Below are 25,826 nucleotides of genomic sequence, written 5' to 3' on the forward strand. Positions count from 1 at the left end.
GTGTATACCCCTGTGTGTGTGTGTGTGTGTACATATATGTGTGTGTGTGTGTGCTGACCCAGACAGCTGGAGGTCACAGAGGTCACAGGAGCAGAGGGGATGACACATCTTAACGTCCTCGTCGCTCTCTCCTTCACTCAGCAGACGTTCGACCTCCACCTCGTTTCCATTCGCTATGTGCTGTAACACACACACACACACACACACACACACACACACACACACACACCCAGAAACAAACACCTCTTTTAAACACAGTGAAATACATTTTCCACATTCTAATCCGATGTCCTTGTGCTAATTATCAATCAAAAAAATCATTTATATCAAAATTTCTCGCTTTTCTTTTCTCGTGAGATGTAAAATAGTTTTGATTACTCATCTTTTAACTTGGGAGTGATTATGTTAAGTAGCTGACCCCACCCATTATATGACATCACACTTGACTTTTAGCTGTGGGGTTGGGGGGGCAGTTTCAGTTTCATATGTTTACTGAAATCCTCCTCTTACTGTCCAGCTGCCAAAATCCTGATGGTTTAAGAGTTTTTCTGCTCTGTGTTTGGCCTCACGTTGGCCTGTCATCCTGTTGGAAGCTGTTGGGACTGCCTGCAGACACTACTCAGGGTTTAAAAAAGTCCTGCAACTCCTTTGCAATTTTTGAATAAAACAATAATTCATAATCTTTTATTTGTAGATAATTCTCCTAAAAAGATGTTGGAACTGATCATCAGTCAAAGACAATGCAGTAAAAGACTGATCTCTTTGCAGTAAAGATGGAGATGAAACATTATTTATGGCTTTAATTAATGATATTTGAAATGGTTCGTTTTTTTGTATAACGTCATAACATTATTTAATCATGAAGTATTTGGTCTTTATCAAGGAAGTTCTAGGTGATTCATTGCTCTGGATCTGATCTAAATTACAGGACCAGCGACTTTGCTGAAAAACAGTAAGTAACTACATCTGTAATATTAACCAGGAGTTAACTGTATGGTAAAAACTGTGAAAGTGTTCGGTGGATGCTGGTGGTTCAGTTTCCTGTAGCTCACCTCGAACAGACAGTGGATGGGCGTAGCGGTGCTCTGAGTCAGCAGACTCATCCTCTCTTTGAACAACGCCTTGTCGTTCAGCTCACCTGAGCCCTGAGGGGACAAAAGAAGAAAACACGGAGGACGTTCAGTACCATCAAACACTCCCGAGCTGAGATGCAACACCGTGATGACATAATAATAGTCCTATTCGTGTGTGTGTGTGTGTGTGTGTGTGTGTGTGTGTGACCCACGGAGTGTGTGTCCTGCAGCTTCCCCAGGTTGATGTACTCCACTGCAGCCTCAAACGTGCTCAGACAGTAGCTGAGCTCATCTTTACTGGAGTGGCTGAAGCAGAAGTTTCTGATGTAGCTCAGGTTGGCCATCCTGACGACAAACAACAAAAACCTTTAAACACATTCAACCATGGACCAGTCACACAGGCCTGTATAACTGATAGATGAAACTATTCTCCAAGAACTGTATCCAATAGCAAATGTCATTTTTCTCCATTAGTAGGTGAGGAACAACAGAATTAGAGCAACTTATATTAATAGAAATTTGGCAAAAATGACTCATATATGAAAATGTTCACTTTGTGTTGCACTAACAGACTACAGATATAATAATAGATTTGTGAAAAATAACAAAAGCAGCTTTCTAAACTAACTACATACACAGATAAACAACAACAACAACAACAACTCCTCCATCCAGACGACTGGATGTGCAGGATGATGTTTGTTCTCTGCTAATTCTACTAACAGGCTCCCGTCAAGATGTTAAACAACATTCAGCCCATTAATTAAATCTCGCTCTAATCTGTCAGATTAACGGCACACTCGAGACTCGTGTTGCTGATCATGAGATTTGATTCATCATCATCATCATCATCATCATCATGTTTAATATCGTCCGACAGCAACGATTAGTTGATTAAGCCGACATCAGCAGTTCTCTGCTCCACACGGCAGCAACAGTTTGAATTATCGGATTTGTTTGTTAGATAATTCATATTTAAACCTGCGTTGACTGATGTTTTGTCAGCTCGTTAACTCATTAGCTCGTTAACTGAACTATTGAATGCGAAAGCAGAAACTTTCATGTCAAAATACTTTTGTTTATACTCGTGTTTCTTGTCGCAATTAATATGAACTCTGGTTAGTTTCAGAAGATTAACGCCATCTGAATATTTCTGCTCCTAGCGGACACATTGACACACTCCGCTCCTAATTTTTTTTTCTTTGAATATTAATTTTTCACCCTGAATAAATTCTAAATGTCACAGCTACCTGATATCATAAACCTTTAGTGAAAATAGCTCAGTCTGATAAATAACTACAACTATTCCAGGTTGAAGACGTTTCTCCCTAAACTATATATTTTTAAAAGAGTTTGTATCCATGTTTCGCTCCTGAACATCCTTCCTCTCATTTCATTTGGACTTCCTATAATCCCCCTTATTGACAGTTATAAAATGATCTTTGCTGTCAAACATCACCGGTGTCTCAAATCCACATTACACACTGATACTAAGCAGGTTTCCAGTCTGTAGTGTGTTCATACTGGAAAAAAATGACCAAATTAAATATACTCAAACCAGCTAAAAAAAAAGCCTTTATTTTTGAGTGTGCTTTGAATGGACACTATTCTCTCCCACAATGCAATGCATAAAGGAAATAGAGGAGCTGTTCATGGCTGGGCAACATTTAAAAGGAAGAGTGGATGGTGGTGAGACGGATCAGAAACAAGCGTCGTGTGGTCTTGTTGTTGTGAGCTTTAACTTTAGGTGGTTCTCTGAGGTCGAGGTGATATTTCCTTTGCACAACAATGCAAACAACGGTGCAGAGTTTCCTGCTGATACAAAATGATGCAGTATGATGATTCCTTGTCTAAATGCAAAAACTGTACACTGTTAAGATAAGTATATAGCATACGGCTTCAACTAACGATTATTTTCACTATGCTGATTTTTGTTGCTTAATCGATTGTCTTGAAAATGTCTGTTGTTCTTATTTCTTTAAGACGTTTAAAAGTGACTTCTTTAAATTGTTTTGTCTAAAACTCAAAGATATTCACTTTACTATCATGTAAGACGAGGAAAAGCACCAAATACTCAAATTTAAGAACCTGAAAACATGAAATATTTGGCTTTTTTGATAAAAACGGTTAAACGATTATCAAAATAGTTGCAGATTTATCACCTTTCTGCAGACTAATTGACTAATCATTGCAGTAATTATATCATTGGTAATCATAATATAGTACACACTGTATACAACATTTAGTAGGATGTAAAGAATTGGGATCAGATTATTATCTTGGCTGACGGTGAACGTAGAAGCACGACTGACAGCTCAAACTGCACGACAGACGACGAGGAGACAGTCTTGTTTTTTTAAACGACGCTCCTGGAAGTTCTCCTTAAATGACTTTCAGCATCTGTGTTTTCAGCCCCACGAGTCATAAGGTCAAAGGTCAAGAGTGAATCTCCCTCCGTGCTCACCAGTTGGGGATTTCCGTCTTCACCAGCAGATAGAGGATGACGGAGAGCAGGTCGTCCGCGCACACGGCCTCTATACTGACTGCAGGGGGAGAAGACACACAGACACACAGACACACAGACACACAGACACACAGACACACACACACACACACACACACACACACTGTTAGGTGAACACAAACAAAGAAAACCACAAATATGACACACCGAGTCGTTTTCTGCTCAGTTCATCCTGCCGCTGCGGGACACACTGCCCCCTCTGTCCCGACCCAAATGAATAAATTGAGCGCTTGACAAACATTTATTATGAAGGGATCGTACCACTCCGCGGACTAACAGCGGGGTTTTTTTTTGTCGGCCAATAAGCTCGGATTTCCAAAACAAACTGGACAAACACATTAGAGGGCGACAGAGCGGATATTGTCCTGCTCGCTGATCTGATTACGCGGCGGCGAGAGGAGATCACGCAGAGTTCAGACGGGCTGATTTGAACAGTCATACTTTCTCTCTGATGAGGTGAATCCAAGCAAATGCCCTGAATACTTACTGATGAATGTGCACCAATAACTGCAGATAAAACTGAGATAAAGAGAAGCAGCATGTTAGATATTTTTACTCTGATGTTTTTTTATGAAATGCGTCTCAGCTGAAGTGATGAAGAATGATGAAATCCAGACCTGAAGTTAAACTCAGAGCTGCACAGTCTGTCATACATTAACTTAAACAATGAATTAAACACAACACTGATGATGTTTGATTCAAAGTATCTGGTCCGATGCATCGAATCAAGCGCTCCCTCTTCTCTGATTTAGTGTTTATTCTCGACATGGTCTGAAAAGTTGGTTCATGCATTCGTTTACAGTCGACTAGACTATTGTAACAGACTCTTTTTGTTGGACTGGTTAATAAACTGCAGCTTATTCAGAACGCTGCAGCCAGAGTATTAACCAAAACCAGAAGGTGTGAACACATCACTCTTGTTTTAAATTCTCTTCACTGGCTCCCAGTAAAGCAAAGAATTGATATTAAAATACTTCTTATTGTTTTTAAAGCTATGAACAGTCTAGCTCCCTCCTACGTTGTTGACATGCTTTCTGAACACACACCAGACAGACCCTTGAGATCATCAAATAAAGGTCTCCTCACCAAGAATAAATACTGAATCAGCTCATGGTGCCTTCTACCATTATAGTCCTACTCATGAACTCAGGTCTGTTTGTCTTCCTTTAAAAGCAAACTAATCTTTTTTTGCAAGCTTTTAGTTAGGTTAATGGGTAAAACCTTCTTTTTAGAAACAGTATTATTATTATTATTATTATTATTATTTTATTATTTCTTTGATAATAATAATACCTTCTCACCTTCTAATTTCTTGTTGTTTTTATATATGTAATGTTAATGTAATATTACATATTTTTGTTATGTATGATCTTTACTTGTTTTTAAGCACATTGAGTTTACGCCTGTAGTATGAAATGTGCTATAAAAATAAATTTGACTTTATTTATTTTATTCATTATCAAATATTTCATTTAACATTTTTGATACTAGTGATGATTCCTACGTTTGGTTCCAATACTTTTCTTGATATTTTGAGAAATATATAACATGTTTTTTCTACAAAACCTCTTTATTTTCATTTGATAAAAACTGAAAATTTCAAGATATTTTCTCATTATAACCAGAAAGTTTTGTCGTAGTTTTTCTGTCATGGTGGCAGAGATCTACGGCTTCTTCTACAATGCAACAGCAGCTGAGGCTGATGGGTATCTTCATGTTTTACAGACTGACACTGATTGAATTAAAACTTGTGGCCATAATATGAACCTACAGCACTGCTTCTGTGTTAAACCTGCAGATTCTTTGTCCACTAGTTTTCATCAGAAACTAGTAGTGAACACAACACTGACACATCCTCACATTTAAGTTGATATGTTGTTTGTTACAGAGCAACATTATCATTCATGTGGAGTCATGTTTCTGTCCAATATTCACTCTCTTTTAGCTCTGTTTTTGTTCTCCACCAACTCCTGAGGGAAATATCTGGCTCTTTAGCTGCTAAATGCTCCACTATGTTCACCAGCTAGTCGACAGCTAACTGTGTCTGTTTGCCGTTTGGTGCTGAGCAGGTAGTGTACAGCAGCTTTTTACAGCTTTTTCTCTGAAAACGACGCTATGAGAGCGCTGAGAGTGAATCAAAACAGTAGAAGTTGCAGCCGGACAGATAAACAATGAGCTGAAACAGAGCAGAGTCGCTGATAACTCTCTGTAGGTTCATCCCTACAAGCTACGACCAACACATTACACACTGACAGTTCTTAGATTAGTTATTGATTATGACTGCTTTAAGAAATATTGAGGAGATGATTAAAAGAAGGATTTTTCAGAGTGGAGAGCTCCTTCTTCCACTTCACAACACTGCTGCTGTTGGCCAATCAGACTCCAGTATCGAGCCTGTCCTCACCTGACCTGCAGCTGCACGACAGCACAAAAGCAGGCTGCTGCAAAAAGTGTCCCGACAACGAGTAGTTGATACAATTATCAACACGCAGGAGTAAAGCCTCACATAAAACAAAAGTGTTTGTGTTGATTTTCCACAGAAAAACAGCTGTTCTGTCAGAGCTGAACACATAAACTATGTGCCAACGTATCTTCATACCCGACAGCTGCGGTGACTGTTCGGTAGAAGTCACCACTTCCTCAAAACAGGGCTGAGGAAGAAGTATGAAAATGTGACTCATGTCCATAAACATTAAACTGTACATTTGAATTGTGGAGGAGGTGAAGTGTGTGACTCCTCCTCTGCTCTCAAGGTGCAAAAACTGTCAAGAGAAGTTTAAGTCTTCAGATTCATTCAGTTTTACTAATTCAGTTCATTAGACAGAGATTCACATGGAGTTACACACACACACACACACACACACACACACACACAAACACAAACACACACACACACAGTGCTCACCTGTGCGTCGGGGGGTCTGGGTGGCGGTCAGGGCGACTCTACGCAGGCAGAGCAGTTTGAGGAGGGGGGAGGTCTGCTGGTTGAGCTGACTCAGCTCTCTTTTGGCCCGAGACAAGTTAATACTACAGAAACACAATGGTTACAGCTCAGCTTCAAACATTCATCAGCACAATGTTACATCATGTAAATTAACTTTAATCAGGGTTTCTGCAACAGATGACCTTTTTAACACCACAAAAAATAAAAATTTTATACCTTTTTCATGGTCATAACACTCAAAGAATGATGAAAAACCAGTAGGGACAAAAAGGCCAACAATTATTTATGAAATACATACATTTAGTGACGTTTTTATCACATTTTTGTCACTATTTAATATATTCAAAGGGTTTTTTTTGTTTTTTTTAAGACTTTTCAACATTGCAGGTACTCAGGTTTTAAGAAAATACTAATGTACAGGTTGTCTGCAAGGATCAGAAGGGACATTTTATTTATATGATATAAGGGAGAAAACTGATCAACGTTATGAATGAGAATGAGAACAAAAGACAATATAAAGTGGCAGACAGGATGCAGCTTGATACATCTCTGTTCTGGATTCACATTTAAATTCATTACATGGGTTTGTTGTTCTAACACTTTATAATATTTGCCAAATCATCCCATCAGTTCCATTGATTTTCTGTGTTGAAGGCAGCGGTTGGTTCCTGTTTATTTTAGGGATGCACGATATTATCGGCACGTCATCGGTATTGGCTGATAAAAGCTCTAAAATGAAATATCGGCATCGGTGAATTCTGCCGATTATGAGAGGCTGATATGTCGCCATCTCCTCCGCCGCCTGACTGTGCTTCCCTTGATGGACTATTACACCCTGACGGTCCTGCTGCTCCCTCCGCAGTCTCCACTTCACTCAAGCTGCCCGTCAGACCCGCTGCTTCTTCCCACTTTAACCCGAATAACAAACCGGGGCTCGGTGCTCCACATGGAGAGCCGGGGCTAACGTTAGCTGGGAGGCTAGCAGAGGCTAGCTGGCTGTGCTTCCCTCCGGTAATGCTGCAGCTATAATCTATGCTTGCATGCATAATAGTCTCCTCCGCCAGCTGGCAAAAATATGTGCATATATCGGCATCAGCAATCGGCCACAATGAGTTGGAAATATCGGCATAAAATCCAGTTTATATATTTGATACTTTATTTATATGAAAATTAACCTTTAGAGATTGAAATTAGCTCTAGGTAGATAATCTCTAACAATGTTTTTTTTGTTCTTATCTTTTTGTCAATGTAACATTATCATATGATCATTTAACTGCATTAAAAAGTCTCCCTGACGGTGTGTTAAAGGTCATTCTGAAATCAGAGATGAGACTCTGAAAGCACTATCACTATTGTTGCAATTACACTGTATAAGTTGATTAGGACCAAAGCGTTTGCCAAATAAATGTAATTTGAGGAAAACATTTTTAATAAAATAAATCAAATTCACATGATCCTTCATGACATCCATGTTTGCTTGTTGTTTGTCCGCTGCACAGCTCATCAAAGCGATGTCGTTTTGACCTCGGATGTCTGAGTGTTCCTGAATGCACCACGCAATGATAACAAAAACACTAAAGCGACTTAAACGTTGTCTGTGATGGATTAACTATCAATAACTTTGACCTTTTAGCCTTCATAACAGCCAATCAGTGTAACTGAAACATTTCATTATTGATTGATCTGTCGGTTATTTTCCTTCATTAATCGATTGGACATAAATATCGATCACTGTTTCCCAGAACCTAACGTCCTTGTTTTGTCCACAACTCAAAGATATAGTTTACTGTCACAGAGGACTAAAGAAACCAGAATATATTCACATTTGAGAAGCTGGAATCAGAGAATTTGGACGTTTTTTTCATCAAAAATTACTAAAAATGATAAATCTATTATCAAAATAGTTGGCGATTAATTTAATAGTTGGCAATAAATCGATTTAACGACTAATCAGCTCTAAACAGAAGATGTGTCCGGTTGTCTCCAGCCAAACAGATGAAGTATTTTCTTAAAAACAGCAGCTATGACAAGTTGAACTGACCTGAACTCCGGTTTGACTCCCAGTTCTTTCTGCTGCAGGTCCTGCAGGCTCCTCGTGGTTTTGTTGAACGCAGCGTCCTGTCGATGATGATGAGCAGCACAAACACACGCGAGAGAAATGAAGACATGAGGTCTGATCACATTACTGTCATTACACATCGACATCAAATTTAACTGCAGCTTTGATTCACTAACGGGGATGTTTGCGTGTCAGCGGGATCAAAGAGACGGAAAGAAAGAAATAAGATTTATAGATAATCTCTGATCTCCTTTGTGCTCTGATGTTCTGCAGCCTGTCTGTCAGCCAACTTAATGCGTTCAAGCTCTGAGGTCTGACTGTGTTCTGTTAGATTTAAACTAAACCTCTTGTAGCTGCATTGCAGACAGTGTTTGCTTCTCCTTCTTCTTCTATGGTGGATTTCTGCTGTATGTTTCTGCAAAATTGCTGATCTGCAAAGAAGCTCTTGATCGTTGATATTTTGCGATCTACATTTTGCCAGTTATCCACAGGAACGAGAACAGATATCAAAACACTAAACTGAGCCAGAAATGCAGTGAATATAACTGCTATCTGCTTGTGGAGCAATCATTTCAACACCTGCAACACCTCATACTCAGCACTTGTTAAAGACACATTTCAGTGTTTTCAGTGTGTTTGAGGAGCGAGACGTCTCAGACCTACCTGGCTGGCTTCAAGCGTTCCCACGAAGTTAAAGATTAAATCATGGATACCATGATGAACATACATCTGGAAAAAAAGAAGAAGAAGAAGAAGAAGAACTTTTGTGAGAAAGCAAAGCAACAGTCAGACACAATCCAGCATCAGTTATGTGAAATATGTTTGCATGTTTGATTTAACAGAGTCACTAAACAAAGACTGAAACTCATTAATAGTTTCATTAACAGTTAATATGACAATCATTTTTCTGGATTGATTAATTAATCACCTGCTTTATAAAACAGAAAACAATGAAAAATGTCAACAAATGTTTTTTTTTTTTAAATAATATTAAGACAAAGTAAATCAGTAAATCCTCACATCTGAGAAACCAAACGAAAACATCAAATTTTGTATTTTTGCTTGAAAAAAAATCTAACTATCGACTAATTGTTAAATTATTCTTTTCTAAATAAATTTAAAGAGTGAAATAAAAAAACACATTTTAATCCTGTTAGTTGTTCATTTCTCATATGACAATTATACGTCCAAAAAACTCATTTTGATCATTTTTTTTACATCAAAATCCTTCTTTTCTCTCTTCCTGTAAAAAGGTTTTCAGATTTTTGATGACTCATCTTCAAACAAAACAACTAAACTAACACGCATCATAAAAAAAAAAAAAAAAACTACACGTGAGCACTCGTGTGTTCTATCAGTTTGTTTTCATTTCCTAAACACTGCGGTTGAGCTCTAATTCATTTATTTCCCCCCTCGTGCTCCTTCTGATCAAACCGCACGGTTGAGGGAAGTGTGTGTGTGTGTGTGTGTGTGTGTGTGTGTGTGTGTGTGTGTGTGTGTGTGTGTGTGTGTGTGTGTGTGTGGAGTCCAGTTTCTCCCTGCGGCTCCGTATTCACGAAGCAAAGCCCACGTTTCAGCGCTCCGATTTGATGTAATCGCCTCTCGTAACTGTACGTCACAATACGGAAGCTAAAAGACGCTCTAGCTGTGACTTTGAAAGGAAATATTTCAGCATATGAACGACATAAGACGCCACGCAGACGGTGAAAAAGGAGGCTGAACGTAAAAGTGCTAAAAAATATTTTTTTGAGTGTTAAGTTTTTTGAGAGCACAGGTGATCGCTGCAGTATCCGCTGGCTGCTTGTTAGCTTCATGGTTTAAATGGTGTTCAGCTGGGATTGAAAGTTTACAAGTAGAGTAAAAGTTACTATGATTAAGGCTTTGTTGTTGAATTTTTTGTTATTTATTATTTATGATGCTGTTGTTGGACGTAGTTGCTGTTAGTCAGACAGAAAATATCAAAAGATTACTGTTCTGTTATGATGTTTTACACCTTTCTGTTTTTCTGCCTTTTGTGATTGGATTGTTGGTAGATGAACCAACAGTCTGCGTTTATTTAATCCCTCATAAACCTTGAATACAACTACTCACATCAAATATCTGAAAACTAAAATGTTGTAGTACAAATAGAGACTTCCTGGTCCGGGACTGAGCGGATTAAAGGCTGCGTTCATGGGTGTATGATCGGATATGTTTGTGTATGTGCTGCATGGGCTCCTACGCTCCTGTTCCTGCCTTCAAAATGTAGTTTTCTTTCTTTTAGTGTTTATAATTATAAGAAACGGAGGCTGGTTGCTGACCTTCAATTCAAATCCAAGTCATGAGCTTCATTTTCATCCGTTTTAAATGTGTCTCAGAAACAAACCTGTTAACTTAAACCCATGAACACTGAGTAAAGTTACCTCCACTGCCTGTTTGAGGAGAGTCATCTGAAGCTCCTGCTTCGCCAGAAGTTTCTGTAGAAAAACAAAATACTCATCAGAATCAGTTAATGCAGAGAAATGGATTAGTCACCGCAGAGGATGTGACGCAACTCGCCCCGACTTCTGTGATCAGGCAGAAAATTGAGCAGAGAGAGGAGAGGGGCTGCTGCTTATCTTATTAAACTTGACGTCTCTGGTGTCATGTGGTGTCTTCACTGATCAACATACAGTTTGTGTCCCTGTGGATCTTTGGGGGGGTGGAGAGGTGGGGGGGGGGGGGGGGGCTTTCCCCCTCGTCCACAAATGAGACAGAAACTTAAGATGCATTTGAGCACCAAGAATTTCCAGGTTTAACACCAATAATTTGTCTTCAAATGGTCAACAAAAGTATATCAGTGGTAAAGTGGGACAATGCGATGTTTAACTGCAGCACATGATGCACAACTGGCCATAAAATCATATAACTTCCTTTTATCTGTAACGTCCAGGGATGAAGAATATGTTCAGGCAGCAGAACATCTGGTTTCCGGCGGCTCTTTCTCATTAGTCCACTTCATGTTATTAACATAAATACCTGGTAAATACAACATACTTGTCTGTAGGGCTGCAACTAACAATTATTTTCATAATCAATTAATCTGACAATTTTTCTCAATTTACTTTTTAGCCCATATAAAATCAGAAAAATACACCTAGAGCCCAAAGTGATGTCATCAAATGTCTTGTTTTGTCCGACCAAAAAATCCCAAACCTCAAAATATTCAATCAACTATAATATTAAGACAAATACACGCACATTTTCACATCTGAGAATCTTAAACAAGAGAATTATTGGATTTTTTACTTCAAAAATTTTTAGATTGATCGACTGATTTTTGCAGCTCTAGTTGTTTAAGATTTCCAGATTTTACAAGTAGACGAGGATCATCTAAGCGCTGCGTTAAAGGGCATCTGAGCTCTTTAATGACTCTTTGTCCACGTTAGCTTAAAGGCTGAGATTTAAAGTTTATTCTTGACTTTGGAAACTTTTAAAGCCAACATGGACATTAAGTCTTTAGAGCGCTCAGAAAAATATTATACTTGGACGTCTTCAATTCCATAACAACTGGGCAAACCGCTTGAGGAAATCCTGCTCTGAATCTACAGCTCAACTTCTCACCCAACACCTTCCAATATCTGCATAGATCTCGACCGAAGCTGAACCTGCAGGTCGGTTTCTACTCACCAGGCGAGAGTCTCTCAGCAGACACTGAAGACATTTAGTGTAGAGACCGTTCACTGAGTCCTGAGAGGAGAGAGAACAGACGAGTGGTCAGTGCTGCAGGGAAGCTAACTGATCAATCACCAAAACTGTTCATCTTCTATTAAAAAGGAAAAATACACCCTTAAAGGACGGGTTCACAGTTTTTCAAGTCTGTCAGGAGCCTAAATGAACATTGAAACTTGTTTTTCTTGCTGTAATCATTCCTCCTGTTCATACTGACCGTTAGAAGATCCCTTCATAATGCACTTACAATGGAAGTGATGGAGGACAAAAATGTATTTAAAAGTTTATCTGAAGCTAATATGAGGCTTCAGCGTCCAAATGAGTCAAATCAAGTAGATATCTTTCAACGTTACAGTCTTTTTAGTGCCAAAGTTCCTCTTTTTGTTACTATACTTCCACCTGCAGCTCAACAGGGAAACACTGACTGAGGAAACACAAAGAGGGTGCTGAACTGAGACTCAGACTGCTGAAGTCTCATATAAGCTTCACATCAACTTTTAAATGACTGTGTGGACACACTGTGGATTTTGGCCTCCATCACTTCCATTGAAAGCACATTTGAAGGATCTTTTAATATCCAGTATGAACAGGAGGAATGATTACAGCGAGGAAAACCTCTTTCACTGTTCATATGGACACCTGACTGGTGACAAGAGGTGAGGAAATGGAAGGAAAAGGCAGAAGGAAAGATGAAAAAGAAGCAGAGGAAGAAGAAGTTCAAAGACAACAGGTAGCAAGAAGTTGGAAAAATAATAAAGAGGAAGGAACGAGAACAACAACAGAAGTGAGGAAGACGTAGAGTTTGTCCTACTATGTGGTGTCGGAGTCCCTTCCTCTCCTGCTCCTTGAAGGCCTGACAGAAACCGTGGATGAACTTGTCCAGTTTCTGGGCGTGACGGCCCAGGAACTCCCTGACATCCTCCAGGCTCTTCAGACAGTAAGGGGGCGGCGGGCTGAGCTCGGCCGGACTCGGGTCCACCTCGACGGGCCGGGAGATGCACAGGATGCTGTAGCTCTGCTCCTGGTCGTTGTAGAACGTTTCCTCAAACAGGATGGGGACTGACACAGAGGCCGGGGAACCGGATCCCAGCAGGACCTGCCTGTCCTGGATCCTGACCTCCTGCAACACACGACAGCAGCGCAACATTAAAGCAACGGAGGCCCATCATCATATAAAACCTTAAGATACTTAAAAGTAGAATAAAGTAACTGAAGATTATTTAAATGAAAGCCAAAAGCTATTAAGAGCTGCATGACTTTAATTCAGGTTTAAGAGTTGAGCCAATAGGAACCTCTTACTTCAATCTAGACTTTAAACTATCCAAAAACCATCTTCTCCCCTTAATCTAATAATACTAATCTTTATTTAGGTAAAGTGTTTATTCAAAGTGCTTTACAAAAAAACACATAAAAACATAAAATGCAGACAGTTAAAACTAAGTTAAAACCATAAAAATGTAATTGAATCACTCTGATCTCATCAGACCAGTCGTTCCAGAGTTTAGGAGCTCTGACAGTAAAGGCTCCTTCACCTTCGTGTTGGTGTTTGACTCTAGATGTTGGAACCAGAAGAGACACTGAAGATCTGCTCTGTGGCATTATATATGGCATTGTGTTTAGCTGTGACAGGTCCAGGTCTCTTGCCGTCTTGACCTCATACACCGCTGTCATGTGCCGATTCAGCGACATTAATCAATAATGTTATTAGTTCCACCTGTGCTTTTTTTTCCTGCTGTGACAAATCAAATGTCTGCAGCTTGTTTTCAAATCAGTCCGTATCCAGTATTATGTGTGTCAGACTGGACTCTGGTATATTAGTTGGTTAGTTGTTAGTTTTAAGATGATTCTGACGTCATTGATCTTTACAAAGTGAGACGAACCTTTCCATCCACAGTCCGGTATCCGTCCCCCTCAGGCTGCAGGACATAACTGTCGAACTGAGAGTCTGAGAAGCTGCTGACGGTTAAACTTCCACAACAAGGCACCAGAACCTGCAACAAGGGAACAAAGATATTATTAGTTTTACATTTTTAATCATCACTCAGTGTTAAAGATCAAACAGTTTATACAAAACTAAATCCAGTCTATAACTCATGACTGTTTCCAGTCACACTGGGCCGCAAATTCTTTCTGCGGCTGGAATCAGTTTTGATTCTGTCCAGACCAGGAACGACAGAAACATCAGATAAAAGAAGCGTTCTGGTTTTTAAACATGCTGACAGCAGAGGAAACAGACGGATGCTGATGCTAGCAGGACTAATCACTGAACTAATCGCTGCAGTTAGAGAGAAATACTGATAGAGATGTAATGAGCAGTGACACAAACGAAGAAGAAAAGAAAAGTGACTAAAATACTGTTTATATAGCTGTGTTGACCCTAATTTTATTCCATAGTGAAACCCTGACATTTCGCGCAGTGTGTAGTGTTTGAACACTGTCTTGTATAACTGATTTTCCAGGTCAGCAGTCTGCTGCTGTGAAACACGTATTAGCAGCTGTAATCCAGTTAGATGTATTTTCCTGTGTTCTGCTGATGTTTTGACTGCGAGCGGATCATCTGAGTTTCCAGTAGTGAGTCAGAGCCGCTGCTGGAAACCATCCAAAACATCTGATTCTCATCTGCTGAACTTTCAAGCGTCTTGGCAAGCTTAAACATGTTTTATAGGACGATTATTGACTCGTTTAGATCGTTTCATATATTGATTTTTTCACTGTTGCAGTGAGAGAGTTGCACTTTGCCGCGGACTGGAGTCTTTAAAGTCCTTCTTCAACTTAAAAAAAATGTGTTTTGCTTATTGTTACTTGACTTGAACTGTGCAGAGTGATGCATGTTTGACACCAGAAGACTGTTTTCACCTGTTGAAAGTTAAATATTAGAATTAAGCTTATTGTTATGTGCATATTATTACACATGGCTGAGACTTGTATTATTATAATACTTCTGTTCATTGTTACTTGAATTATTATTATTCCAGTAACAAACATTAGAAGCAAGTTCTCTAAGCTTAAGAGCGGAATAAAAAAGGAACACATAATAACACATAAAACAATGTATAATATCATGAATGAGGACAGGTTGTATATTTCCAAGTTTTCCCGAAGTGTGATTTATCTGAATATGGATGTTAATAAACCAGATTGGATCTCTGGCCTTTATTGGATGTGTGAGTTTATTGAAGACGAATTACTGAATATTGGAATACAAGTCAAAACGTTATACTGATTGGCTACTGAAGGGGCCGGCGCTTTATGTTTGATTTCACCCACAAACACTGAGAACGGACTTTACAGTGAAGTAAATGAACACTATTTGTACTAGTAATCAGTTAGTTGATCTACATTAATTAATCTGCAACTATTTTGATAATCGAATAATCGCTTTAGGCATTTTCTAAAAGGAAAAACAAACGTTTGCTTGTTTCAGCTTCTCAAATGAGATGATTTGATGCTTTCATCTGTCACTCATGATGGTAAACTGAATATCTTATTTTGAAAAGCTAAACCCTGTCAGAGGTTCTTCCCCCAAGCCCTTTGAGTAAAATGCTGTTTTTAAAATGTTCAAAGAGTAAATGTAATTCATTACTTTTTTGCAGCAAAGCATTGTATAGTGTTTTAAAATTAGGAGGGCAGCAACTAATCATTATTTGTACTAGTAATCAGTTAGTTGATCTACATTAATTAATCTGCAACTATTTTGACCATCGAATAGGCATTTTCTAAAAGGAAAAACAAACGTTTGCTGGTTTCAGCTTCTCAAATGAGATGATTTGATGCTTTTATGTGTCACTCATGATGGTAAACTGAATATCCTATTTTGAAAAGCTAAACCCCTCATGAACTCCCTTTAACCACCTCCATACACACACACACACACACACACACACACACACACACACACACACACACACACACACACACTCAGTTGGTTTAGAGCTGCGACAATCAGTCATTTAATCAATAAGTTGATCAACAGAAAATTAATTGGCAACTATTTTGATAATCGATTAATCATTGGTCATTTTTTTAAGGAAACATTTACTGGTTGCAGCTTCTCAAGTGTGAAGCTTTTATGCGTCGTGCATGATAGTAAACTTAACATCTGAATATCTTTGTGTTTTGGACTGTTGATCTAACAACATTAAGACATCTGAAGACGTCTTCACATATACAGTATAAACTCTATGGATAGAACGTTTGCACTATAACTGCTGCTACTTGACATGTATGAAGTCTGTTTTTATGTTTTTATCTGTTTTTATTTTGCACACTGAACTAGGAGTAAACACAGTTTCGTTCTACTGTGCACGTCTCACTTCTCTGGTCTTGGATGACAGTAAAGTTTACTTTGAGCTTTGATCAGATAAAACCAGACATCTGACATCTGATAGACCAAACGACTAATCGATTAATCGAGAAAATAACGGACAGTATTTGTACGTCTTAAAACATGTGTGGAGAGCATCTTTAAACAGCACAGCTCTTCAAAGCAATGCCTTTTAGACAGAGGTCTCACATGTCTGAGCAGCCTTGAATGCACCGTTATCATTGTGTGATACCATGAAGTTAAATGTTGTCTGTGATGGATTATATATCAATAACTTTTATAAACCAGAATCAGTCCGAAAGGGTAACTGAAACAGAAGAAACAGAGAAAACTCATTAATCGATCACCCCAGCTTTACCTCAACAAATATTCATCTAATGCTCAGACCAATTCTGTCACCTTCTATGATTAAATATAAACTGACAAGTGCAGTGAGTGTAGACGTGTGGGCTCAGAGAGGAACGCAGCTAAGAGAGTGTTAAAACCACAAAAAAAACACACACACACAGAGCGCTGAACTGACAGCTTGATCTGCTATTAGGACATTAAACATTTAGTTTCACTTTGAAAATGAAGCGGAAACCAGTCGCCTATGACTCCTACTCATCACACTGGTTAATGGGTCTGATACAGACTGGTGGGCACTTCAGGGATTTCTGGTAAAGAGGCTGTTTACGTCTGACGCACATTTAACTGAGCTGTGACTGGTTTAACCGAGAGAATCCGCAGCACAACTGTAGAGAATCAACCAGGGAGCTGCTGCTGGTGTTGTGGAAAAATCTTCAAATGGGCCAATAAATCTTCAGGTCACCCACGACTTAGTATTAAACTCAAAACTTATAAGAGAAAAACTCAAAAAAATACACTGGAAGCTGGTAAAGTTCAATGTGAATAGATTTACTGTGCATAAAGAGATACAGCGCAAACCGAGGCCTCTATCCCGGGACGAAGAAAAACCTGATGCAACATCATAAAACCTCATATTGTGGAGCTTAGTTTCTAGTCTCCTCCTCATTGTTACTTATGTTCAACCATCTGGTCATTATTTCTGAGTTCATAAGTGACCTTGACACTTTGGTGATAATACAAGTGTGACTTATCCACCTTTTTCTCACACTAAAAATGGCGGCCTTTAATCATTTTACACAGAAAACCCACAATGCTATACCACAGATTAGCCTTCTTGCTAACTCCTCACGGAAAGGCAGTTTTCCTCCACAGTGCCTTTAAGTCCAGTAGTAGTTTTGTTTAATTCTAAACAATAAATACAGCAGATTATTTTACTGATTCAAAATGCCTTCAACCAGAGAGGAGGAGGAAGTGATCTGTGAAATCAGCTGCTGAGTTTTGCTAGAAGGGGAAACAGACTTGTTGTTATATTTGTGGTCTTTTCAGTGGTGGAAGAAGTACTGAGATCCTTTATTGAGGTATCAATACATCGATGTGAAAGTACTGCATTACAAGTAAAAGTCCTGCATGAAAAATCCTACTTTGAACCAGAAAATCTGCTTACAGGGACTTGAAACTGGTTGATAGATGATGTATGACATTCAACATTTGGACACAGTGGGGGTTTTTTTTGTTATGTTATCATTATGTGGTAACACAGAGACCTCATGAAAAGAACAAAACCTTATTTATGCAAGAAAAACAAAGCTTCAAGTCATTCTTTTTTTTTAACAACATCCATGTTTCCTAAATCCCTGCTCTTTTGGTATTTTTCTTGTTATACTTCTGACAAACACACAGTTTTAAAGAGGTGAATTTCAACTTAAAGGTCATGACTCACGATGCCGTGGAGCTCTGCCACTCGGCTGCAGAGGTCCGGTCTCTGCTTCTCTAACGCCAAGTAGAAAGGATTCTTCAGGATGTTCTCATCATATACAGCCATAAGGAGCTGGGAGTCTGGATCCTGTGGTGGAGGAGGAGGAGGAGGAGGAGGAAGAGGAAGAGGAAGAGGAGATTCAGATGCTGTGATGGAGACGAAGTTAAATCAATGATAACTGTGTCTGTGATCAATTTTCAAAACCAGTTTCTCATTTATGCGATTACATGAACACTTATAAAAGATGTTATTGAGTTATTCTGGTGAAATTTGAACAAACCACAGTTAGTTTGAACTAAAATCAGAGTTACAACATGAACTTTTTAAATCTCAACAAGGTTTTTAGTGCATGAAAAGTTCTTTCAGCACATTTTGGTGAAACTTTACAAACAAAGTGTGTTTGAGGGACGCGTATAATCAGATGTGTTCATATGAAGATGATCTATTTATAGTTCATTGATTATTCATTAATTTTTGTTCTGCCATGTTACTGTTTATTGTTTATAAGCTATTTGTCTGTTGCTTTACTCTGTTTTCATGAATGGAACCAAAAGAGAAAAATACATATTTGCGTTATGACAAAAGACAAAAGCTTTCATGGTTACCTCACATTTCTTGGTGATTTTCTCTTATTTACACATCGTTGAAATGCCTAAATTAATAATTGATTAGGTGAAATTGTGTGCTTGACTTTGTCATGTCGATTTGGTTGCCTATAAGCGTGGTGGTTGTTTATTGTTAATATTAAGGCTCCTTATTGTCCATGTGGGGTATTTAGACTACTTTGGTCATTTAAATAACATGAGTTACCTCATTATGTGATGAATGTTGCTTTATAATATCATCACACCATCCAAATATGCAAATATTTTCTTCTAATATCAGTGTCATATTAGACTGATTTAGACAACTTAAAATACCCCAACAGGACCAAAACACAGGTGATGATTAAACAAACTCATTTCGTAACTTCAAACATTCCTTCGTGAAGACAATGTCTTAATACAGTGACAGATGACATCTTTAGTGTTAGAAATGTGGCAGCCAGGTGCACGGCTAAATTTCACCTGTTGGTGGTTTTAGGTATACGCCGACCGCTGGCGTTTCTAGCATGAATCCATAGCATGTGCGGCTAATTGTTCATCTTTCTTTGTTGTTGATTGTTGCTACAGAGCAGCTATGAAGAAAGACTTGGATAACCGTACTCAAGTATACATCGTTGGAGCTTCATGGGTTTTTGGTTATTGAAAGACAGTTTTAATAAGAGGAAAGAAGAATTCAAGAACATGAGAAAGAAGCACCAAAATCAACAGTTTAAACTATAAATAGATATTAATGAAATAGATAGTAATAGACCAGTGATGACAGTGACTGCTGAGTTTCAAAACAAAAGCATGTGGAAATACTGGAGCTTTGTCAAGAACTGAGTTACGGCCGATTATAGATGTTTGAAGAGAGAACAGAAAACAAAGCTCCGAGACAGATCTCATGATTCCAGCATGTTTCCAAATTAAACCCTAAAATATTTCAGAGACAAAGGCCAAGTACATGATGGGAAATATTATTAATAAATCAAATATTATGTTCAGGCTACCAGACAAAAGTCTCTTTCAGACACTTTCCTGAATCTTCTTTGAGGAGGTTCTTTTATGTTTTATCATTTTCTGAGGATTCTTTCAGAACTGCAGTTGCCGCAAACTCTGCAGATGTTCCGACCGACCAGTAGGGGTCACTGATGCAACAACGTGGACACGATCCCTCACCGGCTTCCCACAAACAAACACTGACAGCTGTGTAGAGCTGCAACGATTAGTTGATTCATTTAATAGTAACAACTAAACAATTAATCAACTATTTTGGTGATGGATTAAATGTTTGGAGCTTTTCTTTGTGAATATTTTCTGGTTTCTTTAGTCGTCTATGACAGGAAACTGAATATCTTTGGGTTGTGGACTGCTGGTCAGGACAAAATGAGACATTTGAAGACGTTACCTTTGGTTTTGGGAAACAAAGATCAACATTTCCTATCTAACTATTTTCTGGCATTTTTTGGACCAAATGACTATAATCAAGAAAATAATCAACACATTAATCGATAATGAAAATAATCATGAGTTGCACCCCTAATGTCGGTCACTGTTTCCCAAAGCCCAAGGTGACATCCTCAAATTAATTTAATAGTCGGCAAATAATCGATTAATCCACTAATTGTTGCAGCTCTATTTAACTGTAATGTCTTTTGTTGTTGTTTTGTTTGTCTGACAATTGCCATGGACACTTCTAAAGGTTTAATAAACTGAACTGAACTAAACTAACTTTCAGCCACATCACTAGCGTGGCTAATAAAGCATGTTTCACTAGTATTTAAAATATCACTGGATGATTTATTAATAGAGTACATTCAAAAACACGCTGACGACGGGGCTTTACAAAGACTGAGTTTTAGAGTTGAGAATTTATTTTAATATGAAAACTGTTAACCATGAATTCTCATTTGGCACTTTCAGATCCACTGGGGAACTCCTCCGACAACTACATACATTCAAGGACTTTTTTTTTGCTGTTTGCATTGGCACCAACAATAGGACCGCTGAAGAGACGTAAGCCAGACGGTACACTTACATCACTCAAGGTTCCTCTTGGACTGAGAGAGAAGCTGCCCTGAAGTAGAAGCTAAAAAAAGTCACTTAAAATGGCGTTCCAAGAACTACCATCGTTCCCAGTTCCTGCAGTGCAGACACAATAAAAGGAGGATGGATCCTCCAACAGTTTTTAGAACTACAAAAAAGTTCCTTCGGTCCGAAAGCGTGAAGATTTTTGTCAAGCCGCTCTTGTATGAACACATGACGATATCACTGAGCCCAGATACTTTCTTTGATAATATCTCCAATGTCTGCAGTGTTCACTTCACATGACAACATTTAACATCACCCTTAAAAATGTGTTCATATTTTATTGGTTCAAGCTTTTATTTATCACTACTTATGCAGCACCAGGTCAGTCTAATAATCCCACCACAACCACAAGCTTCTCGCTTAAAGGTCGTTTCAGCAGAACGTAGCGTCAAAAAGGTTGTTTATAACTGTGTCAAGTTTCCTCTGTGTGTGTGTGTGTGTGTGTGTGTGTGTGTGTGTGTGTGTGTGTGTGTGTGGAGGGGGTGGGACGATATTAATGACAGTAAAACTGAAGATGAACATAATGTACCACTTTTACAATCATAATTTTATGCTTTCATTTGAAGACAGAGCCACTTTATCTCGGTCATCATTCAGTCAGTGTGTGTGTACAAAAGAATCTAAAAACATAATCTAGTAAACAGATTTCTGCCTCCATCAGTAACATGATCACACTGTAAAGTAACACTACTGAAGCCTCAAGTGGCTTAACTAAAACTGAATAACAGTAAAGACTAAAACATCCACTCAACGAGCACTTTATTAGGAACACCTGCAGGCGCAATCTAATGTGATCCAATACGACAGCTCATATCATCTCCTACAGTATCAGCAGTAATCAACTGCAAGATGGAGCAGCAACTTAATCTGTCCTACGAGGAAAAAAAAGACAAATTTACACTTTATCCAGTGACCTGTCTGACGCTGATAAGTCACAGTAATCTGATGTTTGTGTGTATCTACTGTATAACAATATAATAATCAATGAATTATTCTGCAGCAACAACAATCCAATTGACACACCTTTGCTAGATGGACCAAATTCAATTTTGATAACAACGGAGCAAAGTCCACAAAGAACAAACAACACAATATCATTCTTACACATAGAAACATTCAAGAGTAACCATGGCTACAAACATCGTTATAATAACGAGCAGTTTATATTCAGTTTCAGTTATAAAAGTGCTTTTAACAGCCTGTAAACTGAATGAAAATGCCAACTGCTTTTTATATTTACTGTTCACAAAGCTCACAGCTCCTGCAATAAACCAAACTTTGCATCTCAATGATCCTGCAGCCTTAACAGCCACCGAACCTTCTTCTAAATCAATCTTTTCCAGCTGGATCAGGATCAGAGATGTTGAGACCACGTTGTCCATCCGTAGTTTAAATCTCTTCCTCCAACAGCTGATCGACTCACCTCATCTCTCTGCTCAGAGATCAGCTTCATCCTCTCTCAGCGCCCGTTCAGACGAACTGGGAACCACTTCAGCAGAGCAGCGGAGAGCAGACCACCACCAACCACCAACCACCACCACCACCACCCGAGCGGCCCCACGTCAGCCGACTCAGCCGAGAAGAAACTGAGGAATGAGTCACGTGACCCTTGATGTCCTCGTGACCTCACAAGCTCCAATCTCACAGCGTATTCTGCGGTGCGGAGGAATGTCCGCCCCCCCCCCCCTCGGGCCGAACACACCGTGACGTGACACACTTACAGTCATTCAGCTGACGTCTGAGCCTCTGGCTTATAATGTGTGTGAACAGGAGAATTACTTACAGCAGCAGCGGAACAAACAACCAACAGAAGGGAGATTAAAGTTCCACCAGTCTGACAATATTCACCAATCACAGCTCAAACGGATCAATAATCATCAATCAAAACGTACAGATGCTGGTTTAAGATGCTAAACATGTCGTCAGTGACCCGGGTTCAAGGTTTATAGTTGTTGCATGAGTCCACAAAAAAGTGGAATATGAGTAGAGCTGCAACGATTAGTCAATTTATTGATAAACAAAAAATTAATCTGCAACTTTTTTGATAGCTGAACAATCGTTTTAGTCATTTCTTTACGCAAAAACGCCAAACATTTGCTGGTGGAAGCTTCTCAAATGTGGTGACTGAATGCTTTTCTTTGTCAAAGACGATAGTCAACTGAATATCTTTGAGTTTTGACTGTGGGTCGAACAAAAAAAAAAAGACATGAACGATATTTTCTGACATTTTAAAGACAATAATTGAGAAAATAATCATCAGATTAATCGATAATGAAAATAAGTGTTACTTGCAGCCCTACAAACGAGTCAGTAGGAGCCATTGAAAGCAGGAGAGTTGGGAAAATTGAATAAACATGTGCACACACATAACGGCCACAACGCATTTCCAGACTGGCGATAGAAGTCAGGAAGTGACAAGATAATTAGAGCTGCAACGATTAGTAGATTAATCAATTAGTCGACTGATAAAAAAATTAATCTGCAGTTATTTTGTAAATTGAATCATCGTTTTAGTCTTTCTCAGCTTCTCAAATGTGATGATTTATTGATTTTCTTTATAAAACGTGATGGTAAACTGAATATCTTTGAGTTTTGGTCTGTGGGTCGTACAAAACAAGACATATGATGACATCACATTGGACTCTAGGCGATGATGATGATGATTCTTCTCTTTTTTCTGACTTTTAAAGACAATTATCGAGAAAATGATAATCAGATTAATCAATAATGAAAATAATTGTTACTTGCAGCCTTACAAATGAGTCAGTAACAACACAAAGAATTGAATATTGTCAACATGAGCACATACACACATGCTTAATGGCATAAAAAGCTTAAAGCCTTTCAATACCGGCAGCAGAAACAGGGAAAAGACAGGAAACGACGAGATAATTAGATAAACTAAAGTCAATACGAAACAACAGTAGGATGCTTTCACTATTGATAAGGAGCGCTGAACACATCATCCTCTTTCCTAATGACACGACCCTTTCAATCTAAAGGCGTTTGTGCTATGAGTCACTAAACGTGTCACCGAGCTGCCTTATATCCTTCCTCTCAGGACAATAATATCATTTTGCATGCGAGTAGGACTATATATTATCTAGGAGACTTAAAATCTAACATGCGATTTTGTGATGTTTTGTCTTTAGAGGTTTTCAATCCAGCACAGATCTCCATATATGAGCGGACGGAGGAGATCGTCAGGGTTTCAGAGATATAAGAACCACGTTTATAGAGCAATGATCAACATGACAGTGCAAGCAACAAAGCTGTGAGGACTAGAAGTGGCCACCAATATCTTCTACAGGAGTATTAATAGCTATAATAATTAGTAAACCAACTTAATACAAGTGTTAAACAAAGTGTTATTCAGACTGTGTCACTGCTTCCATTCATGACAGGCAGGTTAGCACGTCATTGTACTGCGAATAAAGTTGTGTTTGATTTGAATATTATTCAAACTACAGTCTGATCAGGTGAGAAAGACAAAGAGACATAAGAAGAGAGGAGACAGGTTTTTTTGATAAGTGAGCAGATGGCAGGGGAGAGTAAATGAGCCAGTTGAACCGGCGATGTGAAAGAAGACACCGTTTCTGCCGTCTGGGTTCACTGGATCAATGAAAAATCTCTCAGGAGCTGAATGTTAAAACCAGCGCAAAGAGGATTCACAGCTCGAGTTGAACGTGACTCTCACATCACGTCCTCGGGGCTGCACTCATGATGCATGATACAACACCACAACGCTCCTCTGAGTGAGACTGTGAGCTGAAAGAACAACACTGACGACCTTTAACTTTTAAAGAACTTATCAGACTCAGATCTCTGATTCAAACAGCCAGGTGTGAAGAATTTAAAAGTCAACTGACCTTTAGGATAAAACAAGACTGTGTCAAGCTCAAAGGAGGATACTTACAGGCGCTTTATCAACATACAGTCGATACTGATAAATAATCAGCAACATGTTACAGTGCGATAACGAGCAATCAGTGGTGGAAAGTAACTAAGGTTTTGAGGTACTTGTACTTTACTTGAGTATTTCCATGTGATGCTACTTTATACTTCCACTCTACTACATTTCAGAGGGAAATATTGTACTTTCTTCTCCACTACATTTATTTGACAGCTTTAGTTACTTTTCAGATGAAGATTTGACACAATGGATAATATAACAAGCTTTTAAAATACAACACATTGTTAAAGATGAAACCAGTGGTTTCCAACCTTTTTGGCTTTTGACGTCTTACAAAAAGCAGTGTGTAGTCGGGGTCACATTTCACATGTCTATGAGTTGTTAACAGCTCCACCAAATAGTGATTTTTCCCTCTAAACTTCTCACATGCTTTCATTTCAATAAATGTTCAAATGATCCAATATTTCAGCAAAAATCAAAGATTAGAGAAAAAGTCCAAAAACTGAAAACAGATTTGTGTATCAGAACTTTGTTTTTTCTTCTTTCCTCTCCCATTAATCATCTCACCACCCCTCAGATTTATCTGCTGACCCTTTGGAGGAGCCCGACCCCAAGGTTGGGAACCACTGGACTAAACTAGCTAACTGTATATAAAGTAGTGTAAACTAGCTCCACCTCCAGCAGCTACAACAGTAACATGCTGCTCTAACACTGATGCTTCACTATTAATAATCTAATGATGTTATATATAATAATATATCAGTCAGAGGGACCAAACCACTACTTTTACTGCAATACT

At 38.7% G+C, this 25,826-nt stretch overlaps 2 protein-coding genes across 3 annotated transcripts in view; both read right to left on the reverse strand.

Annotated features, from left to right (window-relative positions):
• Positions 1-25,826, reverse strand: part of ankrd27 (ankyrin repeat domain 27 (VPS9 domain)) — a 41,022-nt gene that overhangs the window by 14,056 nt on the left and 1,140 nt on the right. The window contains exons 2-13 of the mRNA XM_044355528.1: positions 18,404-18,526; positions 14,171-14,281; positions 13,102-13,410; positions 12,249-12,308; positions 11,003-11,056; positions 9,264-9,329; positions 8,583-8,659; positions 6,503-6,624; positions 3,538-3,616; positions 1,286-1,418; positions 1,053-1,145; positions 59-180 (exon numbers count right to left, since the gene is read on the reverse strand). Coding sequence (XP_044211463.1) covers positions 59-180; positions 1,053-1,145; positions 1,286-1,418; positions 3,538-3,616; positions 6,503-6,624; positions 8,583-8,659; positions 9,264-9,329; positions 11,003-11,056; positions 12,249-12,308; positions 13,102-13,410; positions 14,171-14,281; positions 18,404-18,505 — 1,328 coding nt within the window. The 5' untranslated portion in view covers positions 18,506-18,526. The remainder of the gene's footprint in view (positions 1-58; positions 181-1,052; positions 1,146-1,285; positions 1,419-3,537; positions 3,617-6,502; positions 6,625-8,582; positions 8,660-9,263; positions 9,330-11,002; positions 11,057-12,248; positions 12,309-13,101; positions 13,411-14,170; positions 14,282-18,403; positions 18,527-25,826) is intronic.
• The window catches only part of tdrd12 (tudor domain containing 12), a 45,310-nt gene continuing 32,265 nt past the window's right edge, over positions 12,782-25,826 (reverse strand). For both annotated transcript variants that reach the window (XR_006404034.1, XR_006404033.1), the window contains exons 38-39: positions 22,428-22,432; positions 12,782-12,795 (exon numbers count right to left, since the gene is read on the reverse strand). The gene's annotated coding sequence lies outside the window, so the exon portion shown is untranslated. The remainder of the gene's footprint in view (positions 12,796-22,427; positions 22,433-25,826) is intronic.

The sequence above is a fragment of the Thunnus albacares genome, chromosome 7 (assembly GCF_914725855.1).
Source record: "Thunnus albacares chromosome 7, fThuAlb1.1, whole genome shotgun sequence".
Taxonomy (NCBI): Eukaryota; Metazoa; Chordata; class Actinopteri; order Scombriformes; family Scombridae; genus Thunnus; species Thunnus albacares.